Here is a 24,910-nt window from a genome sequence, read left to right as displayed (position 1 = left end):
GTTTAGTTATTTTTCATTCGTTCAGTGTTTCATTCAAAATAAACCCCGCCTCCTTTTGTAATGCATCCTCATATCATCGTCACTCATCTCTGTCTCCAATTTCAAGTACACATTTTCAAAAATCTACACATTTTGGGCTCCGCCCCGTTTTATTTATTTACAGACCGTATATCGCCGTAGACTCATCAGACAATTTTCAAAAATCCTACGCAACCAAATCCCTCAACTTCTAGACATTTAAGGCACTCTTTCCAAAAAAAAAAAAACAAAAATACAAATTTCCAAAAATTCTACGCGACCAAATCCCTAAGCTTCGTCTTCAAAAGCTTCACCTTCCTGTTCATAGCGTTCCTATAGCTCAGTTTCGACTCCGCCCCTTTTTGTTAATTCACAGACCTTACTTAGCAAGTAATTTTCCAAAAAATCTACGCGACTAAACCCCTCAAACTCTAGACATTTTAGGCACTTTTTCCAAAAAAAAAAAATAATAAAAATTTCCAAAAATCCTACGCGACCAAATCCCTCAACTTCGTCTTCAAAAGCTTCACCTTCCTGTTCATAGCGTTCCTGTAGCTCAGCTTCGACTCCGCCCCTTTTTGGCCCGCTCTCGGCCTGCTCCTGGACCGCTCCAGGAACAGCTCGTAGAAGTTCGGCAGCGGCGTGTCCACCAGCTCCGAGTCCGGGACCGATGAGACCGATGAGTCCGATGAGTCCGATGAGTGATGAGTGTGGTATATAGCCATGAGATTGTATTGTTTATTAAATACAAAATATTGCTGACCGAAATATGACGTATATTTTTCAAAAATATGACCTTTTGAATTACTGAATTGTTTTTAAAATTAGATTAAATAAAGGAAGAAGACTCCGCCCCTTTTTGTAACACACACTGATATCATTGACACTCACAAATTAGTCCAATTTCAAGTACACATTTTTGACTCCGCCCCTTTTTGTTCGTTCACAGACTTTATATCCTTAGTCTGCAGGTATATTCCAAAAAATCTACTCAACTGAATCCTTCGAATTCTAGACATTTTTTCCAAAAAAAAAAAACACCAAATTACAAATTTTCAAAAATCCTAGGCAACCAAATCCCTAAGCTTCGTCTTCAAAAGCTTCACCTTCCTGTTCATAGCGTTCCTGTAGCTCAGCTTCGACTCCGCCCCTTTTTGGCCCGCTCTCGGCCTGCTCCTGGACCGCTCCAGGAACAGCTCGTAGAAGTTCGGCAGCGGCGTGTCCACTAGCTCCGAGTCCGGGACCGATGAGACCGATGAGTCCGATGAGTCCGATGAGTGATGAGTGTGGTATATTGCCATGTTTTGGATGAAATGGTTGAACATGGCCGTTTCCGTGAACCATTCGAGGAAGAACTGGTTTTGTTTCGACGTCGCGTTCTTTATGAAGGCCTCTTTCTGTAAAAGGAAATATAAATAAGTAAAAATAATAAGTAACTTGTAAATAAGTATAATTATAAGTAATAATAATATATTTATTATTAGTTTAACCCTTTGGGTTAGGATAGGAGCAAAAAACTAATGTATTCCATATATAATGTATTTCACCTTATCCTGCAATAAATAAATGAATTGAATTGAAAAATTGAATTGAATTGATTTGACTTGAATAGATCACCAAAGAAATATATTAGAATTAAGAATAGGGTAAATTAAAATAATGTATTTTATTGTTAAAAGGCGAAGTATAAATAATAGTTCAAAAAACAAAAAAAAATAGAGCACCAAAAAAAAAAAATTTGAATTGAAAATAGGGTAAATAAAAAATAATGTATTTTATTGTAAACAAAAAGGGAAATACTCGTATAAATAATAGAAATAATACTAAAAGATATTCTTAAATAGAACACCATAGAAATAAATTTTAATTAATAATAGTGTAATCAACGAAAAAAATAGTAAAAAAAGGCGTGAAAAATATACTGGTACAGTTTAGAAGGTGATAGAAACTCTTGTGGTTCGACTCCGGCGGCACCGCCGTCATACCAATTTCTGTTATAGCAGCAGTGTTGAGCGCTGCTGCGTTCCGGTTTGAAGTGTAGTATAATATGTCTCTCTTACTTTCATTTTATTCCCGGCTAGGAAAAAGATATTTTAAAAAACGAATGATGCAGTTTTAGTTTTAATGAAAATCGGCCTCGTAACTCCTTTCAGCACTTTTCGCTAATCCTTATAGTTGAAGGCTATTATTAATCTGGCTAATCTAATCCTGGCTAATCCTTATTTGGCCCTTAAGGCCCATTTGAAAAATTCACCCTGTATATATTTGATGTACAAACACATAACTACTTTCCTATTATATATGAACTTCCTCCTGAGGTATTCCCTGAGCGCTATGACATGGGTCTCAAGAGGGGTGCAAAAAGAGCTCTCCTCCAAAGCCGGCGATACATTGGCGACTCCTCTGGTGTTGCAAATGTCCATAGGCGATAGTGACTGCTTTCCATCAGGTATAGTCTGAGTCATAATTAGGTGTCCAAAATGTAAACAAAGGTGTTGTTGACGTATCAAGAAAATACGTTTCAAATGGTAGTTTCTTATTTTTGACAATATTAAATTATTACAACAATAATAAAATAATAATCTAAATAAATTAAGATCAATTCACATTTTCTTATATTTATATCACCTCAATTTCGTTACATACAGTAATAATAATAAAAAACAAGCTTTATGGTAGAAAATTAAAATGTGATAATGGTAACACAATCAACCCAAAACATTTCTTGTGCCATCATTTCAAGTTTCATAGCTGATGTTATTCATTTTCGTGATTGTAATCGAACTTGAATGTATTATCGTTTTCATAGCGCGTTTGTTAAATTGTGAATAATTGTATTTTTTTGTTTTTTGTTGAGTTTGTTAAAGTTATTGTTTCTTGTTAATTTTGACAGTGACATTTGTTTGTTTACATTTTGGACACCTAATTATGAATCAGACTATAGCCCGTCTGCCTTATCGTTAGGTATAAATAAAAAAAAAATACTATGTATAATAATAAATAACATAAAACAATACTCACATCAAAAACAACCCCATTCTTCCCCAAATCACCATGCTTCACTTCCCCGCTCGAGAAATATTTCCAAAAATCTCCCAAAATGTCGACGAAGAATCTCAAAAACGCCTCAGATATCAACACGTTTCTCGTCTTAGTGTCCTCAATCTGTCTGTCCTTATTCTTTAAGGACTCCATTTGTAGAGACGTCTTTAAAGTCTTGAAACTCGTTGTAGGTAGGATTGTCGACTCGTCGCCTTGTAGGCATTGTACCTTGTTGGGTAGAGTTAGGTCTATGAGCATACCCTGGGGAAGAAGAGATCAAATTACTGTTAATAATTATTTGATAAAGATGTATATGCCATCAAAAACATTACTTGTACAAAATAATCAAGTCACATACAAACACAACTTAATTCTTCTACCAGAAAAAGTTGTGAGATCCATGTAATATCAAGTCGGTTAAAATTTTCAGTCTCTACTTAAGGGACCTTCTGAATTGAATTATTTCGTTCGTTTCGTTCGTTAACGATATCTTATGTGACCATATCAATATTAATAATCTTTTATGTTTTAAATAAATAAATTAACTTGGCAATCTTACTTAACAATCTCAATCCCAGAGACTACACAACACTTTCTTCTACAGCCCATCTCCACCATTGGTACCTAAAACAGTGTGACGGTAGTACCCACCTCCTCGAATGTATCCGCGCGTGTGGCGGGCGAGGCGAGCGCGGCGGCGAGTATCGGCAGCGGCGCGAGCAGCACGTCGCGGCGGATCGCGCGCGGCACGCAGCTGATCAGCGGCTGCTGCCACACCAGAGGATATAGGGACGCTTGGAGAGCCGATAGGCAGGCTGATACTGTGCTGCAATGAGGGAGAGGTACAAAGATTAGTATAAAGAGTGAAACTGAAGGAAAATAAACAGCTCCTTAGTATGAAAGATAAGCACGCGTAAGTGGCTCGCGCGTTTATGTATACGCGTGCTTGCGTGCGCGCATGTATGTGTATGTGTGTGTATATCAAGACAACCGTTACCTAAATCAACAACACTTATATCCCCACACCTTGCTCTAGAATTACACTCCTAAATCTCGCGAACCAGTATCTCATTAGATAAATATACTGCATTCACCTCGAGGTTCGAATCCAAAATAGAAACCAAAGTTCTCAAGGGCGTGTGACTTCTACCAATCCGCACTTGGCTAACGCTGTAGATCATAGCCTAAACCCCTTTCACTCTGAAAGGAGACCCGCGCTCAGCAGTGGAATAGTAACGGGTTGATTTCGACCACTTCCACCATCACCACCCCTTACTCACATTACCTCAAACCGATAAATAGTTCAACATTACTTAAACCCCCTATAACTCACACCATATTTGACGTCACATACGTAACCGCCTTCTGCCCGAAATCTGGTTAGGTATTCCGCTACCCTTTATGAGGGCACCAGTGCCATGACGTCATCGAACCCCCCCTTACCTTCTGCACACTCACCTCAGCTCGTCCCCCACCACCACCACCTTCCTCTCGAGCAGCAACGACGAAAAAAGCGCCGTGACGTCACCGTGACGTCATCGCCCCCCTCCCCCGCTCTCTGCACACTCACCTCAGCTCATCCCCCACCACCACCACCTTCCTCTCGAGCAGCAGCGACGAAACCAGCGCCGTGACGTCACCGTGACGTCATCGCCCCCCCCCCCCTGCCCTCTGCACACTCACCTCAGCTCGTCCCCCACCACCACCACCTTCCTCTCGAGCAGCAGCGACGAAGCCAGCGCCGTGACGTCACCGTGACGTCATCGCCCCCCCCCCTGCCCTCTGCACACTCACCTCAGCTCGTCCCCCACCACCACCACCTTCCTCTCGAGCAGCAGCGACGAGAACACCTTGATAAGGAGACCAGCCCCGAAGGCGTCTAGCAGTGTGGACATATCGTCATCATCTACACGCGGTTCCAGGGGACGTTTTATTGTATGCGTCCTGAAAGAAGAAAAGTATTATTGTTATAACAAAGAACCCTTGAAAGTGGTAAAACACTTAGTGGTCCGCCTCGGAAAAGTATATCTCCCTTACCACACTTCAAACCAGAATACAGCAGCGCTTAACGCTGCTGTTATAACAGAAATAGGTGTGGCGGTTGTACAGCCTGAGGCGAACCGATTCGGGAAAATAATGCAAGTGTTTATTTTACAAAAACCGACTCATAAAAATCAAGACCATGAAGTTCGCCACTACCGAACCACATTGCAAAAATCAACTATCAAAAAGATAATTTCAAATAGATATATAGTTTTTTTGTCCGATGATCACTATAATTTCGGTTCACTTAACTCATTTTCATTTTGAGCAGACTATGTTTGGATGCAATGTTACACACGTGCTCGCAACAACTTCAGAGCGGACTAGCAGTTTGGCGGGGACTATACTTTATATCTTCTAAAATTTAAATTATCGATTTAAAATAAATATTACTATTTCACTCACCTGGGCCCTTCGACGTTAATCAGAACACTCTTAGGGCTGTTATTATTCTCCACATCGTAAAATTCCGGTAATTCGTGCGCATCGGACACTTCGTCCGGTCTGTCCGATTTTTCCGATTTATCGGACACACTCTCCGTCACATCCGATAACGTTTCCTTCTTCACACATACATTCACCTCAGTTCTCGAGTCCAAACGCCTCTGATCCGGCAGAGTTTTACATTTGGCTAAATTTGACAAATTTTTGGAAATTTTCGAAAACTCCTCAACATTTTTGCTTGTGTACGTAATAGTGATTTGTTCTCCGGGATTCGGGAAATCCATTTCGAAGAGTTGTTGGAGGATTTGGTTTATTTCGATTTCTGAATCGCCGTGGTGTGATTCTATTTCTTGTAATATCTGCGAAATATGTAAAGCACCTTTAGAAATCTTTCATCATCATCAACCCATTACTGTCCTACTGCTGGGCACTGGTCTCCTCTCAGAATGAGAAGGATTAGGCCATAGTCCACCGCGCTGGACAAGTGCGTATTGGTAGACTTCACATACCTATGAGATGTTTTTTATATATCTCAGGTATGTAGGTTTCCTCAGAATATTTTCCTTCACCCTTTAAGCAAGTGATAATTAATTTCTAATACGCACATCATTTTGAAAAGACAGTGATGCGTGCCTGGGATTTGAACCTCGGACCCCTCGATCAAGAGGCCGAGTTTCTTAACCACTATCTATAAGCTATCACTGCCTTTCTGCTATCACTCGCAGGTAAAAGCTAGTAATTTATAAACGCAAAAAATCAGTAGGAAAGAAGGCAAAAGGCAGGAAAGTTCTTTGTATTTATATAACAATCCATTTATAATATCAATGACATGATTATAATTATTATTTTAAGTATATTTTAAGTATATACCATTTAATACTACTAAATTTTTAAAATCATCCCCAATTAAAGCAGTGACCATCCTTAAAGAGAATTTAAGTCAGTGTCACATTAAATTTAAATTTAGACGTATTTTAATTAATGACATATTAAAAGCTTTTAAAGAATTAACTGTTAAAAATACAGAGGACATTTGGGGAATGTCAGTAAAAGTTTGTACATCAATCATTAAAACTTTAGCTCCCTACTTAGTCACTATTTTTAATATGTGTGTTGATCAGGGCTGTTTCCCTGATTTAATGAAACATAGCAAAATAATTCCATTGTTTAAGGCAGGTGATACTAAAGATCCCAACAATTATAGACCCATCTCAGTACTGCCTGTTCTAAGTAAAATTTTTGAAAAGATCCTCTTACACCAAATGTTGCTTCATTTTAAACTAAATAATCTTTTACATCAAAAGCAATTTGGCTTTACTAAAGGCCGTTCTACCACAGATGCTGGTGTTCAATTGCTGCGACATATTTTTGATTGTTGGGAACAAGCACATGATGCTATAGGTATTTTTTGTGACTTGTCTAAAGCTTTTGATTGTGTTGATCATAAAACCTTATTGTTAAAATTACAATATTATGGTATTCAGGGAAATTCTCTAAAGTTGATAAATTCTTATTTAAACAATAGAGTCCAACGAGTGCAAGTAAATGGAGCATTATCAGCAGGTTCTAATATTAAAATAGGTGTACCTCAGGGCTCCATCCTAGGTCCGTTTCTATTTTTAGTTTATATAAATGATTTGCCAAATGTAGTAAAGGATTTATCTGAGGTTGTTTTGTTTGCTGATGACACTTCCTTGGTGTTTAGAGTAAAACGACAATCACAGGATATGAACGATATTAATGAAACTCTTTGTTGGATTCAGAACTGGTTTGATGCAAACAACCTACTCTTAAATTCTAATAAAACTAAATGTATTAAATTTATGCTACCAAATGTAAGGAGTACGGGGATGAATGTCGCTCTAAATGGTGAGACTTTGCAATTCGTCAATGAAACTGTTTTCTTGGGGATTACCATTGATTCTAAACTCCAGTGGGGTCCCCACATCTCTGCTTTGTCCAGCAGACTTAGTACTGCAGCTTTTGCAGTCAGAAGAATTAGACAGTTAACAGACATACCCACTGCCAGACTAGTCTATTTCAGTTACTTTCACAGCATTATGTCTTATGGCATTCTACTGTGGGGCAGTGCTGCTGACATAGACTCTATATTTACTATTCAAAAAAGAGCAATAAGGTCAATATATAGTCTGCGGCGTGGTGAGTCCCTAAGAGAACTGTTTCCCACTATTAATATATTGACGGTGCATAGTCAATACATTTATGAAAATATTATGTATGTAAGAAAACACACTGATATGTTTGAAAAAAATAGTAACCACCATAACTTTAATACCAGAAATAGAAATAAATTAGCAATTCCTAAACATAGATTATGTAAGGTGGCTAGATCTTTCGTGGGCAACTGTATTCGCTACTACAATAAAATACCCGACCACATTTTGAATCTCACAGAAAAAAAGTTTAAACATGTCGTTAAACTAACGCTATGTAAAAAAGCGTACTATAAAGTAAGTGATTATTTGACTGACAAAACGGTGTGGTCTGAATTAGCTCCAGCTCCACATGTACCATTACGTTAAGTTAACATTGTCAAAAACATTTTTTTTTAAAAGATGTGTGTTATGGAGTTTCTTTCGCCGCTTCTTCTCCATAACGAAACACCTTGTGAAGTGGTGGTAGTTGCTTTGACATTCAAAAAGTGATCTGTAAAGAACCTATTTTGAATAAAAAAATTTGATTTGATTTGATTTGATATTATTTACCTTATAGTAAAAACCAGGCGCCCTATATTTTCCAATTAAACAGTAGCATAGGGGAAGACATGTGGTACCACCCTCTGGTATCACACGACGGCAGTAACTGAAAACAAAGAGAGAAAACATAAAGCTTCTAGATTTTTCTAGAAAAAAATAGAAATTTGAGGGAACTCCTTAACGAAAAGTAGCAGGGGTTTTGTTTATGACTTTTCGGATTCATAGCATCAAGCAATTATAAGAGGCATTTATCCAATTACCACAGTGTAAGTAGAATTAGAAAATTAAACCATATTGTTATTTAATTTAAGGAATTGATCATTAAACGAATTCCCAGAAGAAATAGGTTATCTATTCGTAGTGTATGTAATTTATTCGGACACACTGCTTACGTTGTGATTCAGCGAAAAATCACTCCCGGAGAGTATCTCGTAGTTTTTTTTCCAAACATTTTTTTTATCTTTTTTATCTTTTAAGTACAATGAAAGTATTTTTCGACGCCAAATAATATTCACTCACTTAAAAGACCTTTCCAGCCCTGAAAAAGACCAAAAAGACCAACTCACCCATAAGACCGTTCGCCCAGTTCATCAGTGAGCACCAGGGAGTAGCACTGAGCACCTTTACCGCTGACCACACACTCCTCTTTGGACTCCGAGCTGATGGTTTCAGGGAAGATCAGGTTCTCTATGTGCGGTGGGACTTGTACCTGAAATATTTTGATGATTATCAACATTTTTTTATGACCCAATCAAGCTTTTATATATATAGCTATAGCAGCTTATTCCTCAGGGGTAGCAGCGCATCTGTGGCCCATCTCAGGTGGGAATATCTAATCCTATCTGGGGTCTATTGTAGACGTCCATGAGCAGAAGTAGCTATATGGACATCTATAACCATCTCCATATAGAACAGGTTCTACCTGAAGCCGATCAGGCATTGCCACTGAGGACTAAGATAGCCTTACATGTATACCCTCTAAATGTTCATTAGCTATATGTCTTAAAGTGTGGAGTTTCTGTTGGAGTTTCTTGCGCCGCTTCTTCTCCATAGCGAAACACCTTCCGAAGCGGTAGTTTGTTGACTTTAAAAAGTATTCTATGTGAATCCATTTTGAATAAATGAGATTTGTTTTGATTAAAAGTTTCATTACTAAACTCACCTGACTAGGAAAAACACTCTTCACATACGCCTCCCCCGTCATATAATTCAACCCTACCAACAAGCACACATTGAACAACCCTCTCTCCCGGGGCTCGAAGGGTAGACTTATATCCACACAACCCGTCTTCTCATCAATACTCAGATCATCCAAACTATCCATGCTGTTATCCGCAAAATCATCCTTCATCGACAGAACATTTCCTGTTGAATCTGTTAGGTTAAACTTCGAATCGGTGGAATCAGTCCTATCCATTTTATCTCTCAAGTTACTCTGAGATGTTCGAAAACTCTTCCAAGATCGGAAAGTTGAGTAGGGATTGTCGATAATCTCGGATTTGTACGAACAGATCGATGTTTGGTGCCTGAAGCGGAGGGATTTCAGATTCCTTTGGTCCAAGTACGCGACGCGGGAAGACACCCTGCGTACGTAGTTTTTGCGATTCTCTGTCAAACTGCGCGTTAGTTTTATTGATTCTGTGAAAATTAAAAAAAAATATATTTTAATATATAAATTTTAGTACTTAATACAAAACAGTACGTTTTACTCTTTTCATTCATTTTTTATTTGATAGGCTATGTGATTCGCGCGCGCTTAGAACACGTCCGTCTCTCGCCACCACCGGAGAAGAAATGACTCGAGTCGACGGGTTGCAATGTCACATTCATTATACGAAAGCGGGACTACCTGCTTTTATACTAATAAAAATCACATTACACAAACTACAATAATTGTGGTCGAATTTTGGCAACAACAAGACTAGTAAATTCAAGTCTTAAGATCACAATATCGAAGAGAAAATTGATTATGTAATCAAACAAGAGGTTATCTATAAATGAAATATAGGGAGGTGTACAAAATAAGATAATGTCGTGACATTGGTAAAGGTATCTAAGGTTGATACTATTTTTGACAACACATTCAAAATAAATTATAATTATACTGAGTTAAGAAGTAATTTATATCAAGTAAACTGCATTGGTTTTTTTAAGTATATAAAATGGGGCAAGAGTGGGAGCTCCAACCGTCCAGCAAGGACCCCGGGAAGGACGGCGGTATGTGTGTTCGACTCCCGTCGTAAACACCAGATGGTGTGGGAGGAGCGGAAAGTGTTTCCCCTAGGGCAGAGCCCGATCGAGGCATCGGGCATTTGGGGCTTGGGGGGGTGTATAGTGCTGTAAAAAATCCACATAACCGTCGTCGCTCCCACGTCGTCGGGTATCTTTTTTAAAGGTACACTCGTAAACAAAAAAAGGGACAGGCGGGGTTTCGAAAAATGTGACTAACTGTGACAGGGGAGGGGTGAACAAAGTCAAGAAATTCGTGTAACGTAATTTATGGATTACCTTATTGAAAAAGAGCGTTAAACAGTTACAGTCTGCGTCAAACTTCTAGTCCGCTCTGAAGTTGATGCGCGCAAGTGTAGTCAGAGAGCCAATGGGGTCGAGCACAACTACAAGCATATACACCGTAGCAACAGTAAGGGCACACTAACGCAGCTATGTACCCGTGGGGTGGTGGGGGGATCCGCGCTGTCTTCGTCCGGCTAATATCTACAATTTGCTATTGCGATCTGTACCCGTGGGGTGGTGGGGGGATCCGCGCTGTCTTCGTCCGGCTACTACAATTACTGTTGCGATGCGACACGTTTCTATATTCAGAGCGGACTAAAGTTTGGCGCGGACTCTAAACAACGAGTGATCTCACCTTCGCTAGTGCTCCCATCTGACTGCTCCGTTGGGAAGCTGGACGGCTTGTGATCGTCCATGTTGCATGCAGCCGTCACCGTCTCGTATATCTCCGTCATCAGACGGTTTAGCTGGAAAGAGGAAAAAAAACATTAAATATTTAAGAGAAATTCCCTGGTATACCCCGAGCGCTATGATACGATAAATGATAACATAACTTTTCATAAAAGCAGGGTTAAGCGCTGCTGTGTTCTGGTTTGAAGGGTGTGGTAAGGGAGACATACTTTTCCGAGGCGTTCCAGTTTAGTCCTCAGGGGTAACGGCTCAACTGTGGCCGACGTCGGTAGGAATATCTAATCCTGTCTGGGGTTGATTACAGATGTCCATTGGCAGTAGCCTTACGATCAGATGGACTGCATGCTCGTCTGCTACTCCTATATTATAAAAAATGAGGTATCTCCCATATCTTAACCTGCCGCGCTCGAGTCACTCCCGAAAACCCCTCTTGGGCTCCCCTACTATAGAGAGTTATATCACTTCTTCCTTTGTTTGAAAGTACGGAATCCGATCGCTCAAAGTTGGCCAGATATTTATGTCTTATACATATATCTGAGTCCATATAATTAGATACCTATAAACATAATCAGTTTGTTTACTACGGAAATATTACACGGAAGTTTAGTTTTCCACACTATAACAAATGGTGTCATAGGCAGATGTAGATCACCGATACGATTAAATGGTCCTATATTTAATAAAGTGCCTAGTAAAGTGATTGAATCCAAATCTAGAGCATTGATACCCAAAGTTTATGTTGACCCCCAGGTGTTAAGGTCTATACATAGATTAGTAAAGATTACTAACTCCTAACAAGAAAATGTACCCAGTTTTGAGAATTGAAACAGTTGCGTAAAAGAGTTTTGCCACGTCTCCGTGCTAAAATGTCCCTAAAATATTTGAAATAAATATTTATTTATTATGTAAATTACGCAGTTTTAGTTATTTATTCGTAAATGTTGTCTAAAAATGTTTTTATTTGTCAAGAATTAAAAATAAGAACTTACTAATAAGCTGTTTGTGGCTTCATTCAATTTCAAGGCGGCGAAGTATCTTTACTAATCTATGGGTCTATATGTGAGCGATGAAAAAATTGGAGGTCTAGTGGAATGGCAGCAATGGTCCATATGTGTGTGTGTCTCATTTTAACAAATTGTGTATTTATCGTCGAAGATAGCCACCGAATGGGTGTTATTGTGGTAAGTCCCACATAATCTCTGTAAAAACATAATGCATGGGAATTTACGAAGTTTTCCCCCGTCACCAAAAAAAAATACGATACTGGCGTGTCTCTTAACGAGAAGGGGGTCCATGTTATTTGTTATTACGAGACGAAAAGTTTGAGAACCTCTGATGTAGAGACTTGGCACAGAACTTACGCGAAGGGTGATAGGAATGGTCGTACTAGGAGTCTGGTGTCATATGCGAATAAATAATAAGCAAAGTGCGAGTCGAACTCGCACACTGATGGTTCCGTACCACCAAATTTTTTTTGTTATTTTTTATGCAAGTTTTTTTAGACGGAAAAAGTAATAAATAGTAAACATTACCGAAATACTTAACAATGTTTTTTTTTTTTTCATTTCTATTTTTAGCATAGCAGCTCCAGAAATAATGAAATTAAAAATATTTGTATTTAAATTTAAAACCCTACATAAATATATTATCGTACTGTTAACATACCTATACCTGTTACACTTTACGTTGGCTAAAACTTCACTAATACCCGTGCCCAGCAGTGGGAAAATAGATACGTTATTACAACCACCAATAAGTACTTTATATTACTTTATAAGGGTCTAAAGGTCACAGGGCAAGAAGTAACGTGAATTTTATACAAATATTTGACTATGATAACCTTATGGTCTTCTGATTACGTATTTCTAAGTTTAATGTCATTAACGTTAGAAATAAGGATAAAACTTCGCAACAAACTTATATTTATCATCGTAAACCATTACTGTCCCACTGCTGAGCACGGGTCTCCTCTCAGAATCAAAAGGATTAGGCCATAGTCCACCGCGCTGGACAAGTGCGAATTGGTAGACTTCACATAAAACGTTTTTTATAAGGAATCTCAGGTATGCAGGTTTGCTAACGATGTTTTCCTTTATCGTTTAAGAAAATGATAATTATTTTGTACTACGCACATAACTTTGAAAAATTAAATGTGTTTGAACCACAGACCCCTCGAATAATAGATATAATTTCTGAACCACTAGGCTATAATTGCTTACAAATTGAACTAAGTATTGTTATATTAATTATCCAAAAAATATAGAGCAACAAACCTGAATAGAGATCCATAAAGATATATAACATTTCAAAAGTCACAAACATAAAAAATAAAAACACATCACTTAGTTTTGGCACCATTTATTATCCCACTGCTGGGCACGGGTCTCCTCTCAGAAGAAAGGTAGCCGACACTGGTCAAATGCAAATAGAATTATTATTAATTAATAATATTAATATCCAAAACACTTTTTAAAAACACCTGTATCAATTTGGATGGCATCAAGTCACAACAACCAATGCACAATTTAATTAAATAACACAATTAAATTAATAATTAATTAATTTACACAATTTTCCTACACCGTTCAACACAGAAATTGTAAATGATCTAATTTATGCAATTATGAACCATAAAATATATACCGACGATATCTCATTATTACGATAGCCCGGGTCGACGTTATGCAGAATGAAGACAATTGTTTAATAAATTAATTTTCCTTATATTACTCTGAGCTTCTTTATGATTAATTCTTACAAAACTTTAGGCATAGGAAATACCGCTGTGGCGTCTTATATGTGTCGTAAAGATTCATATTTTTAAATGGTTCAGTACTCTTAGCATGAGCTTTTACGTTTTTACAAAAATGACTGTTTTTGTTTTTTTTACGTATTTCCCATACTATTCCAATGAGTTCTGATACGATCCGCTAGGAGCGCTGGAATGTATGGGCAAACACGTAAACAAATACCAAAACAGTCATTTTTGTACAAAACGTAAAAGCTCATACTAAGGGTGCAGTTGTGACAGACAAATAGAAAACAAAAAAAAAAGATGGTGGTATAACCATTTGTGAATCGACTCCGGCGGCATCACCGCTACACTTATTTTTTTAATAACATCAGTATTAAGCGCTTCGTTATGTTTGAAGGGTGTGGTAGTTAAGACATACTTATCCGAGACGTTCCAACTTAGTCCTCAGGGGTAGCAACGAGTTCGTCTTCAAGTTCATGGAGGACTCTCCTGAACCAATTCAAATCTACTTATTCGCACTTGGCCAGCGCGGTGAACTATATCCTAAATTCCTCTCACTCTGAGAGGAGACCCGTGCCTAGAGGTAAGTTATTCCAATTTTTATTTTTTATTGTTTAGCCTAACGATTAAGCAGACATGTTACCTCATGGAAAGTAGTTAACGTCGCCTATGGACATTTGCAACACCAGAGGAGTCGCCAATGCATCGCCGGCTTTGGAGGATAGCTCTTTTTGCACCTTTTTGAAGAGACGTTGCACGAACACAGTGACACGTGATTTACATTTTATTAAAAATAACCTTCACCAAGGAATTTATATTTTAACGCAATTGCATTGAAATATTAAATCAAATATAATTAAACACAGGATATGCATACATATATGACATCTGTGTAAAAACATGGGAACAAATCCCCATTGTTTTAAACATACAACGGGCTATATAGAATTTTCTCACACTTAGGATTGAAACGTGATCTCATATAACCATACACAAAGCAATGGTTATTAGAATAAGTTTAAGTTATTTTTGTCTTACATTATTTTATACAACATGCGAAAAATTGTCACCATGGAATCATCAAACTATTGTTCCTCTTAATAAGAGTGCTACGGTGAAAATGGGTAATTTAGGGCCTATAACTATTACCGTCCCTAAGGCCGAGGCCCTTGTCCCTTGTACTTTCGGGACCAGAATATAGCTACGGTATATCTCGACTGTCGTAAGAGGCGACTATAAAGAAGCTTCAGGGTTGCAGGGGGCAACAATGGAAACTCAAAAACCTTTCAGCCAGTGAACCCGGGAAGGACCGTCATAAACACCTGAGGGTGTGGTGAGATCACATGTGCAGAACTCAAAAGGAGACTGCGCTCGGAGGGTTCCGGTTGTGGTCCATCGGAAATCCCGGAGTCCTCTACTTAGTGCTGACGGCAAAGAGATTGACAACCGTAACCAACTTCATATAGAATCACAGATCCGTTGCCACTTCTGAGGAGTAAGATGGTCGTCTAAGATGTAACTCAGCCGTAAAGGTCAAAAGTGCTTAAGCATATATTTTTTCATATTTTCATGATAAGTGCTTATATATTTTATGAAGTAAATATAAAAGCATGCATTGCACCAGTCTAGCTTAAGACGAAGCCGCGTTCGAAGCTAGTACGATAACTTTAACTTGGTTCCCTTTCGCATAACGACCTCTGGGTCACTAAACAACATTGTGCGTGACACATTGCTGCGATAACGCCGAAAAGTGATGTACTTGTATCGTACATCGATATCGATTAAATTCTTGTGTATATCTAAATATATATAACTCAAAGGTGACTGACTGACATAGTGATCTATCAACGCACAGCCCAAACCACTGGACGGATCGGGCTGAAATTTGGCATGCAGGTATAGATGTTATGACGTAGGCATCCGCTAAGAAAGGATTTTGATCAATTGGGGTAGCCCAAGGGGATAAAATAGGGGATGAAAGTTTGTATAAATCTTCTTAGTTAATAATATTACTTCGTAACGCGAGCGAAGCCGCGCGCAAAGCTCGTAAATGTATAAGATTTGTATTTTTAACAGGCTTTTGTAATGCGAATAGTAGTTATCGATAGAAATCTGATAAGCCTAAATACAATGATATCTTTATTAGTTGAGGTTTAATACGAATGGATGCAATCTAGCAAAAAACCTTTTTTTTATATAATTTAGGAGTAGCATACAAGCATGTTCTCCACCTGATGATAAGTAGCTACTGCCGCCCATGGACATGTGTAATCAACCCCAGGTAGGATTAGATTAGCTTTTCCTGACTTTGATATTTTTGCGGATTCATGGCAAAATGTGTTAAAAGTGTGTCTAAAGCACACTGACAAATAATATTGATTTTTTATTTTATTTTTTTTCTTCTATTTTGACATCGACAGTTATCATTTAATGTTCATCTTAAATTGTATTTTTTTTTTCTTGTATTCTGTTTTTTTTTTTCTTTTTTTTTTTTAAAATATAATTATTAGAATTTTGAATAATCATGGAAACAATGTAACATTTTATACTTAACTATTGTATTTTCATAACTTGTCTCTTATCATCATTGACATTATTTTTTTTTATTTATTATTATTATTATTATTATTTTTTTTTTTTTTATTATTATTATAATCAACATCGACATTGTGAAATGATGTAATTTATTTTATCTGTCTATTGAAATTTATTATTTATAATGATTGTTAATAAGTGTAATTGGTGCATAACCGTTCTTCTTAACATTAAACAATAAATAAATAAATAAATAAATAAAAATAAATAGATATTCCTACCTGAGGTCGGCCACAGATGGGTTGCTATCCATGAGGACTAAGCTGGAACGCCTGGGAAAGTATGTCTCCCTTACCACACCCTTCAAACAGAACACAGCAGCGCTTAACACTGTTATTAGGCAGAAATAGAGTCCAACCACAGAGTGTTCCATCCAAATCAATCACAATCTAAAAGTTCACAAATTACTTTTAAATTATAAGCTCTAATAATAACAGAATCAAAAGCTCATTACACATAATTCATTCCGACGTGTCGCCTCTTACTAATGATATAAAACTTGTTTATTAACATACGATCCGACCAGTTTTCACACGTCTGTAAAGCTAGAAAGGTCAAGTCGGCAGAATCACTCGTTTTATATCTCAACATTTAGTGCTCATTTAGTGCTAATTTAGTGCTGATAACAGATATTTGGTGCTGTGATAGGGGGACTAAAAATGAGAACACTGCTAACTTTACATTAAGCTAGCAGTGTACCATTCGTGACCGCGCTATGATACGGCAGAATCACTCGTTTTATATCTCAACATTTAGTGCTCATTTAGTGCTAATTTAGTGCTGATAACAGATATTTGGTGCTGTGATAGGGGGACTAAAAATGAGAACACTGCTAACTTTACATTAAGCTAGCAGTGTACCATTCGTGACCGCGCTATGATACGGCAGAATCACTCGTTTTATATCTCAACATTTAGTGCTCATTTAGTGCTAATTTAGTGCTGATAACAGATATTTGGTGCTGTGATAGGGGGACTAAAAATGAGAACACTGCTAACTTTACATTAAGCTAGCAGTGTACCATTCGTGACCGCGCTATGATACGGCAGAATCACTCGCTTTATATCTCAACATTTAGTGCTCATTTAGTGCTAATTTAGTGCTGATAACAGATATTTGGTGCTGTGATAGGGGGACTAAAAATGAGAACACTGCTAACTTTACATTAAGCTAGCAGTGTACCATTCGTGACCGCGCTATGATACGGCAGAATCACTCGTTTTATATCTCAAAATTTAGTGCTCATTTAGTGCTAATTTAGTGCTGATAACAGATATTTGGTGCTGTGATAGGGGGACTAAAAATGAGAACACTGCTAACTTTACATTAAGCTAGCAGTGTACCATTCGTGACCGCGCTATGATACAGTTGGAGCGAGAGGCACATCACCTAATAATTTAGTGCTCAATTAGTGCTGCCTGTACAAGCAAACAGATATTTCAAAAAAAAATTTTTTCAATTTTTAAGTATAGATAACTGCTGACATAACGATACGAGCAATCATAGAGCTGAAAGATGACTTTAAAATCGGTATAATAGCAATAGTACTACTTTTAATTATGTAGATTATTGTACCATTTGACCGTATAAATAACTGATTAGAATTGGGAAATAGTCACTATCCTAAGAATTATCTTATGGTTCCAATTACTTTTTTGGGATTATATGTCAGGAATATTCTGTCCTTCTGTTACCTTGGGGTATTATGATAGAGATTTTCAATGCGTTGAGTTTTTGACAAATTTTAATAATTTAGTCATTGCGAAGTCATTTCCAGTGACCCTACTAAAAAAAATGTTATCGTGTTGGCAGCATAACTCATGACAGAAAAAATCAAATTGAATCTTATCTTTCAGTTGAATCCTCAAATTAGAAATTCGACGAAGAAAAAAAATTATAATTTGAATTTTCGGTAGTTTAAAAAAAACCTCAAATTTCTCTAAAACTTGCTCTAAACTTTGATATTGTAAAAATAGTTGTAATAAAAAAAACCGTTTATTCGAGTCCTTATCAATAGTATCTCGAACACATGTAATAAATTTCGCTAAAATTTTGTCAACCAATTTTGATAACATCGTTTCAAAAAAACGTGTTTAGAATTTTTAGTTTACGTTTAATTCAGCTTGAGAGCAAAATTTCCTAAGCTCTATCTCCTACACTGTTACGCCGATCGACTTGAAAATTTGAACGAATATTGTAAACATATTGTAAAATTTCATAAGCTCAATTAAAAAGATTTGATTATTCTGAAGCTCCCAAACCTATGTAACCCTTAAATCACGTAATTCATGAATCGTGGAATTAATTATTGTAAAGGTGAATAGTTCAGAACGCGTATTTAACTTTGATTGTTGTTAATTGAATTGTTGATGAAGTGGTTTATACAACAGATGAATTTCATAGAAAGAAAACTATATTATGTATCTAGAAGTATACAGAGTGACATTATACATACTTCAACAGTTAATACAATTTTTTCCTTATATAAAAATGTAAACTTGAAATTATTAGTCTTAAATTCTTAAAGTCTTAAATCTCAAAAATTTGCAGGTTATCCGTAACATTTCTATTATATTATTTAAGGGGACCCGATGGTCTAGCGGCCTAAAATTTAAGCTTTTCTAAAAAAAAATATTTCTATATGAAGGTATGACTAACGCTTTCAAATTTTTTTTTACACTTATTCTGTTACTTGTTATCTACACAAAAATGGAAATTAAGACCAAAAAAAAATTTTTTCACACACACACACACACACAGCGGCTCCATCGCTAGGGGAGTCAGGGTCGTTTCCTGTGACCTTATAACGTTGAGATCTGATGAAAACTCGATATTTGCAATACAGAATAATACCTATAACTTTTCGATTATTGAAAATCTTCGATTTTTTTAGCGGGCAGTTGAATAATGATTTTCCTAAAATTTTTTCTGGGTTCACCGGTTGCATTAATTTAGCACTAATTTGTAACTCTTTTCAATTTCACCAATACCGATTTTAAAGTCATCTTTCAGCTCTATGATTGCTCTTATCGTTATGTCAGCAGTTATCTATACTTAAAAATTGAATTTTTTTTTTTTGAAAAATCTGTTCGCTTGTACAGGCAGCACTAATTGAGCACTAAATTATTAGCTGATGTGCCTCTCGCTCCAAGTGTATCATAGCGCGGTCACGAATGGTACACTGCTAGCTTAATGTAAAGTTAGCAGTGTTCTCATTTTTAGTCCCCCTATCACAGCACCAAATATCTGTTATCAGCACTAAATTAGCACTAAATGAGCACTAAATGTTGAGATATAAAACGAGTGATTCTGCCGTATCATAGCGCGGTCACGAATGGTACACTGCTAGCTTAATGTAAAGTTAGCAGTGTTCTCATTTTTAGTCCCCCTATCACAGCACCAAATATCTGTTATCAGCACTAAATTAGCACTAAATGAGCACTAAATGTTGAGATATAAAACGAGTGATTCTGCCGTATCATAGCGCGGTCACGAATGGTACACTGCTAGCTTAATGTAAAGTTAGCAGTGTTCTCATTTTTAGTCCCCCTATCACAGCACCAAATATCTGTTATCAGCACTAAATTAGCACTAAATGAGCACTAAATGTTGAGATATAAAACGAGTGATTCTGCCGACTTGACCTTTCTAGCTTTACAGACGTAGTTTTCACTTTATGTTGCGATAGAAACCATTCATTAATACGCGTTTGATTACCCGGATTCGTCCGAGGTTTTTTGCATTCCACGCTTACACCTTAAAAATAGTCCGCGCCAAACTGTAGTGTAGTCATACAATTTGCTATGGCGACGCGATTCATTTCTATATTCAGAGCGGACTGGCAGTTTTACGCGGACTATAATATCTGAACATGTATTACTTCCCTGTAAAAGTACTTTCCTATGCTATTATTGAAACTTCCATCGAAATTACTTCTTTAACTTTTTCGTTTCATTTACTTACAACAAATAGTTGTAACAAATAAAAATTATAGTTTAAAAACTAAAAACCACGCTAAAATAGCATAAGGAAGATCGTTTATTTGTATTTTTTTTACTCTTAAATTGTTATGAGGACTATTTTCGAAATTGACTGTCTTATTTATTATTAACTAGTTTTATAACCGTGCATATTGTTTATTTATTTTGTCTATTTGAAATTGTAATGTGTGTTGCAATATTCCTGAATAAAGTATTTTCTTTCTTTCTTTCTTTCTTCAATCCAGATTCCTGACGATCTTGATGAAGAGACTGGGATAAAAATATTAAAATCGTGTATTGTCACCGTTCTTCATAATTGTTCAAAATTTTAAAGTGGGTAAATCGTGTTCAAAGATTCCGTTACAACATACATACATACAGGTCAAGCTAATAAAAGCGTGGTAAAAAAAAAACAAATTACAAGAGGGTCTCCATCCAAAAAATTAGTAAATTTCAGCATTTAATTATGTAAATTGTAATACTTTCATTTTCATTTTATTTACATGTACGATTTCGACTTAGCTCATTTATGTATTGCTGATCACAGGCCTCTCTACAAACAACTTAAGTATATCTGAAGTATGCCTTCAAAGGGAACTTCTATGACTATTACTTTCTATGACGTAACAAAAAACACACACCAGAATTAAGTAAAAAACAGACAACAAACCAACTATATTTATTTATATAGAGAGAAATCTTAAATTAATTATCATAAATAATTAGATATTCATCACACTTGATCAAACCATATAAACGCTTTCTATGAAGCCTCCAATATTGTTTTTAGTCTCCAAGAGGATTCACTGTGTTGTGGGTGCTATACACACACAAAGATAAGGCAAACACCCAGACCCTACACGAAATAGGATGCACGAAATGAAATACGAATTGGGACCGAAAACAATTAAATAGAACCAGTTGATTTCGTCAAAATTTGGTCGAAAATCATAATCTCATCAAGCTACCAAACAAAAAAGAAAATCGATATAAAAATGAAACAAAAAAGTTTATGAATAGATTTTTCTTACCTTTTTATATGAAGATCATCTTATATATAAAATTCTCGTGTCACAATGTTAGTTACTGTACTCCTCCGAAACGGCTTTACCGATTTTCACCAAATTTTATATGCACATTCACAAGATCTGAGAATCGCCTACATCTATTTTTCGTACCCCTAAGTGATAAGGGTTGTCTACCCTTAACATTTTTTAATTATATGGCAACACAACGTTTGCCGGGTCAGCTAGAATTACATATAATTAGCAAGTTATGTATTTACAGTCACAAGATTATGAAAGCAATCAGCAATTTACATAATCTGCTTTTCCAGGATTTGACTTCCAAGCACCTTTGATCTTACGAGGAGTGTCTATTGGTAAATAATTTATCATTCAGGTTGTAAAGGGCAATACATAAATATTTGCAAGGAGACTTGCATGTGTAAATTATTCATCGCTACTCAAGGAGTAAGATCACCCCGTCCTTGTTGAAGATATAAACTCAATGAAATGAAATGAAATATATTTATTTTTGTATAGGCCAACGACGGCACTTACAAATTGTCAAGTACAATATTTTTCTTAAACTACTACCGGATCAGAACGCGACCTCTACTGAGAAGATCCGGTAAGAAACTCAGTGGGTTTGTCTTTTTTTTAAATAATAATATGTAAATTGTTTGTTCTTTTTAATATATGTATTACCCTTTCCTATCATCGGTCTGTCGCGCATATCAGTGATGTGTTGTACTTCCGTATAATCTATTTCTGTTAATCCTGCAAGTCTGTTCAATTTTAATAACCCCAATAACCCCGTCTCGGAGTAAGGGTGTGGATGCTGACTCAGCTACATATGAGGCTAACATCTTACGGTCTTATTCATAAAAAATGCTTACAGAAGGTTTTAAGCACTCATTAGTTAAAGTGTTCAATAAGCTTATAAAACGTTCTATAAAATTGCTTATTCATAAACGTTCCATAAACCCTCTATAACTAATATGTCGCTTAAGTCAACTATAAATGAAAATGTTGCCATTATAGTGAAGTTCGGCGAACAAATTGACGAATATCCATAGATAAACATCATTAAATGACATTATTTCGTACTAAAAAATATTCTGTCTTGACATTCTTGTCAATGGGTTGTTGATAAAACCAAATCACATGTCAGTGTCATTTTATTTGTAAATACCGCGAATTTAAAAATATTTTATTTGTTAAAATGGGATGTGAAGCAAAAGTTGTTAAAAGATAAAGGAGTGAAAATTGGTTGGATATTAATGTTTTATGTAATATTGATATAATTATATAAAGTTAAATTCAATTAAGTTTCGTTTTGTAAACATTCGCAATATCTTATGGCAGTAAACCCTGTATTTCAGAAGGTGTACCAGGACCTCTGCGATCTAATTTACGATCATTACATACGAGATTAATTATAAAATTTACTGTCGATTTATTAAAGCGATAACGCTTCCTATAGTCTAATGAAAACAGATCACTCTTTGGTGCAATGTTCTTCGAAGTGGAAAGTTTTCTAGATTTTTAATAATCTAAGCTTTGTAAAATTTGCATTGTAATTTAAAATAGTGATATAATAATGTTATTTATCGGATATTAAAATAAATTATTACAAGTTTGTATACAAAATGGACATTGACATAATTTATTAAAAACGTATTGTCAAATTAGGTTAGTAATCACGAATCAGCTGTTGAGAGTCGGCCATCTTTGCCTTATAGCACTGTTATAGTAGGGTTCTGGGCTCTATAAGTTATAGAAGGCTTATAGAACGGTTTAGTGCCTAAAATGCGTTTATGAATAACACTTTTTGACAATCGTACTATAGCAACGTTATAAGTGTGCTATAACTTTTTATGAATAAGACCGTTAGTCCTTAGGAGCAAACGCATCTGTGATCGACTTCGTACAGGTGCTAGATACTGAATATTGTTAAATGATGTTTGAAAATACTAAATTTTCTCAATATGTCTTATAATATTATTTTTACGATTTTTAAAATAAAATCTAAAGAACCGATACATACCACCCTAAACTGTTTACGCCACAAATGGGTCAAGTTAGGGATTTAATCGTGGGTCTTGGGTCAAAGCCGATGTAATTAGCTCAAAAGCCTTGTTTTTGTTATTGTACTAAATAATGCAAGGATATCCTATTAATAATAATTGGATCATGATCACTTTGAGAATAATATTTGTGAATATACTTTGAGTAGTTGCTAAGAGATGGCGCCACTTGTATCCTAAATCACGCTATGAAAGTTTTGTTGTATTTACTTATAATAAGTGTATGCAACGAATGATCACCAAGCGAGACAGAGGACCTCCTTTTGCCAGATGAATTTATACATTATTTTAGCCTTAATGCAATTCATATAAAAATAATCATAAAGGCAATTTAATACATTATACTATTGGCTTAAGTTGTTGTGCTTAAACGGTGTAAACTTTCATAAAACGTTTAAATTGTTCATCGAAAGGGGGGATATATATTGGTGTGAAATTTTAAACGGAACGTATGCTGCCACACAAATACGTCACGACGTCACGTATGCTTTCAGGAACAAGTTTCATTAGTTCTGTAAGCGTACACTTTAATAGACAACTCATTGAAAGATACAGAAAATAACAAAATATAAAATTAAAAATATATGATCATACGAAAATTAAAATCTATCGCCAGTGAGCCGTCGCCTTGATCAGACCACCTAGATAACGCTACTTTAAAACGGAAATACGATAAAAAAATATTTATTCCGAATTTCGTCCAATTTTAAATTTATCGATAACTCACTCTCACATCACTAAGCAATTAACCTCAGATTATAAACGTCAAAATATTTCAAAACATCACGATCAGACAGTGGGACGCCGCACGATATCTGTATATAAAGCCCACTGTTGGGGTACCTTAAAATAATATTTGATAGTAGTATTTTCTTGGTTAGACTCTGGTCGAACCACCGCCACACCTTGTTTTGTAATACAGGAGTAACTACGAGCGTGGAGTCCACCCTATGTGGCTACTGCCGCCCTGTAGTCAACCCTAGATAAGATTAGATTCCTACCTGTGATTGGCCACAGAAGCCCCGCTGCCCCTGCGGACTAATCTGGACTGTCTTCAAACCAGAACACAGCATTGCCAAACACTGTTGCGAAATAGGTATGGCAGTGGTGCCGCCGGATTCTGCCATCTTCAACTCCTCATCATCAAATAAAAGACCCCTTCAAAGCTTATTATTTTCATATACCACGCAAATACTATACCTATATATAAATAAATGATACTATCAAATTCATTCCAACAAAAGATCAAAAACACCGCCTATCACTACAAAGCTAGCCCTAAATTGCTAATTAGTTCTTT

The 24,910-nt window shown here is 36.3% G+C and overlaps 1 protein-coding gene across 1 annotated transcript in view; it reads right to left on the bottom strand.

The window, feature by feature from the left end:
* Positions 1–489: 489 nt before the first annotated feature.
* Positions 490–24,910, bottom strand: part of LOC140756866 (uncharacterized) — a 70,710-nt gene continuing 46,289 nt past the window's right edge. Inside the window, exons 3-11 of the mRNA XM_073092398.1 lie at positions 11,134–11,245; positions 9,427–9,902; positions 8,831–8,973; positions 8,274–8,370; positions 5,509–5,906; positions 4,855–5,004; positions 3,712–3,886; positions 3,040–3,321; positions 490–1,415 (exon numbers count right to left, since the gene is read on the bottom strand). Of these exons, the coding sequence (XP_072948499.1) occupies positions 1,083–1,415; positions 3,040–3,321; positions 3,712–3,886; positions 4,855–5,004; positions 5,509–5,906; positions 8,274–8,370; positions 8,831–8,973; positions 9,427–9,902; positions 11,134–11,245 (2,166 nt within the window). The 3' untranslated portion in view covers positions 490–1,082. The remainder of the gene's footprint in view (positions 1,416–3,039; positions 3,322–3,711; positions 3,887–4,854; positions 5,005–5,508; positions 5,907–8,273; positions 8,371–8,830; positions 8,974–9,426; positions 9,903–11,133; positions 11,246–24,910) is intronic.

Source organism: Epargyreus clarus, unplaced genomic scaffold (assembly GCF_041222505.1).
Source record: "Epargyreus clarus isolate Ecla_fem2 unplaced genomic scaffold, WU_Ecla_fem_2.2 ptg000036l, whole genome shotgun sequence".
NCBI classification, from domain to species: domain Eukaryota; kingdom Metazoa; phylum Arthropoda; class Insecta; order Lepidoptera; family Hesperiidae; genus Epargyreus; species Epargyreus clarus.
Note: the sequence above shows the minus strand (reverse complement) of the source record. Positions and strands in the feature narration are given on the sequence as shown.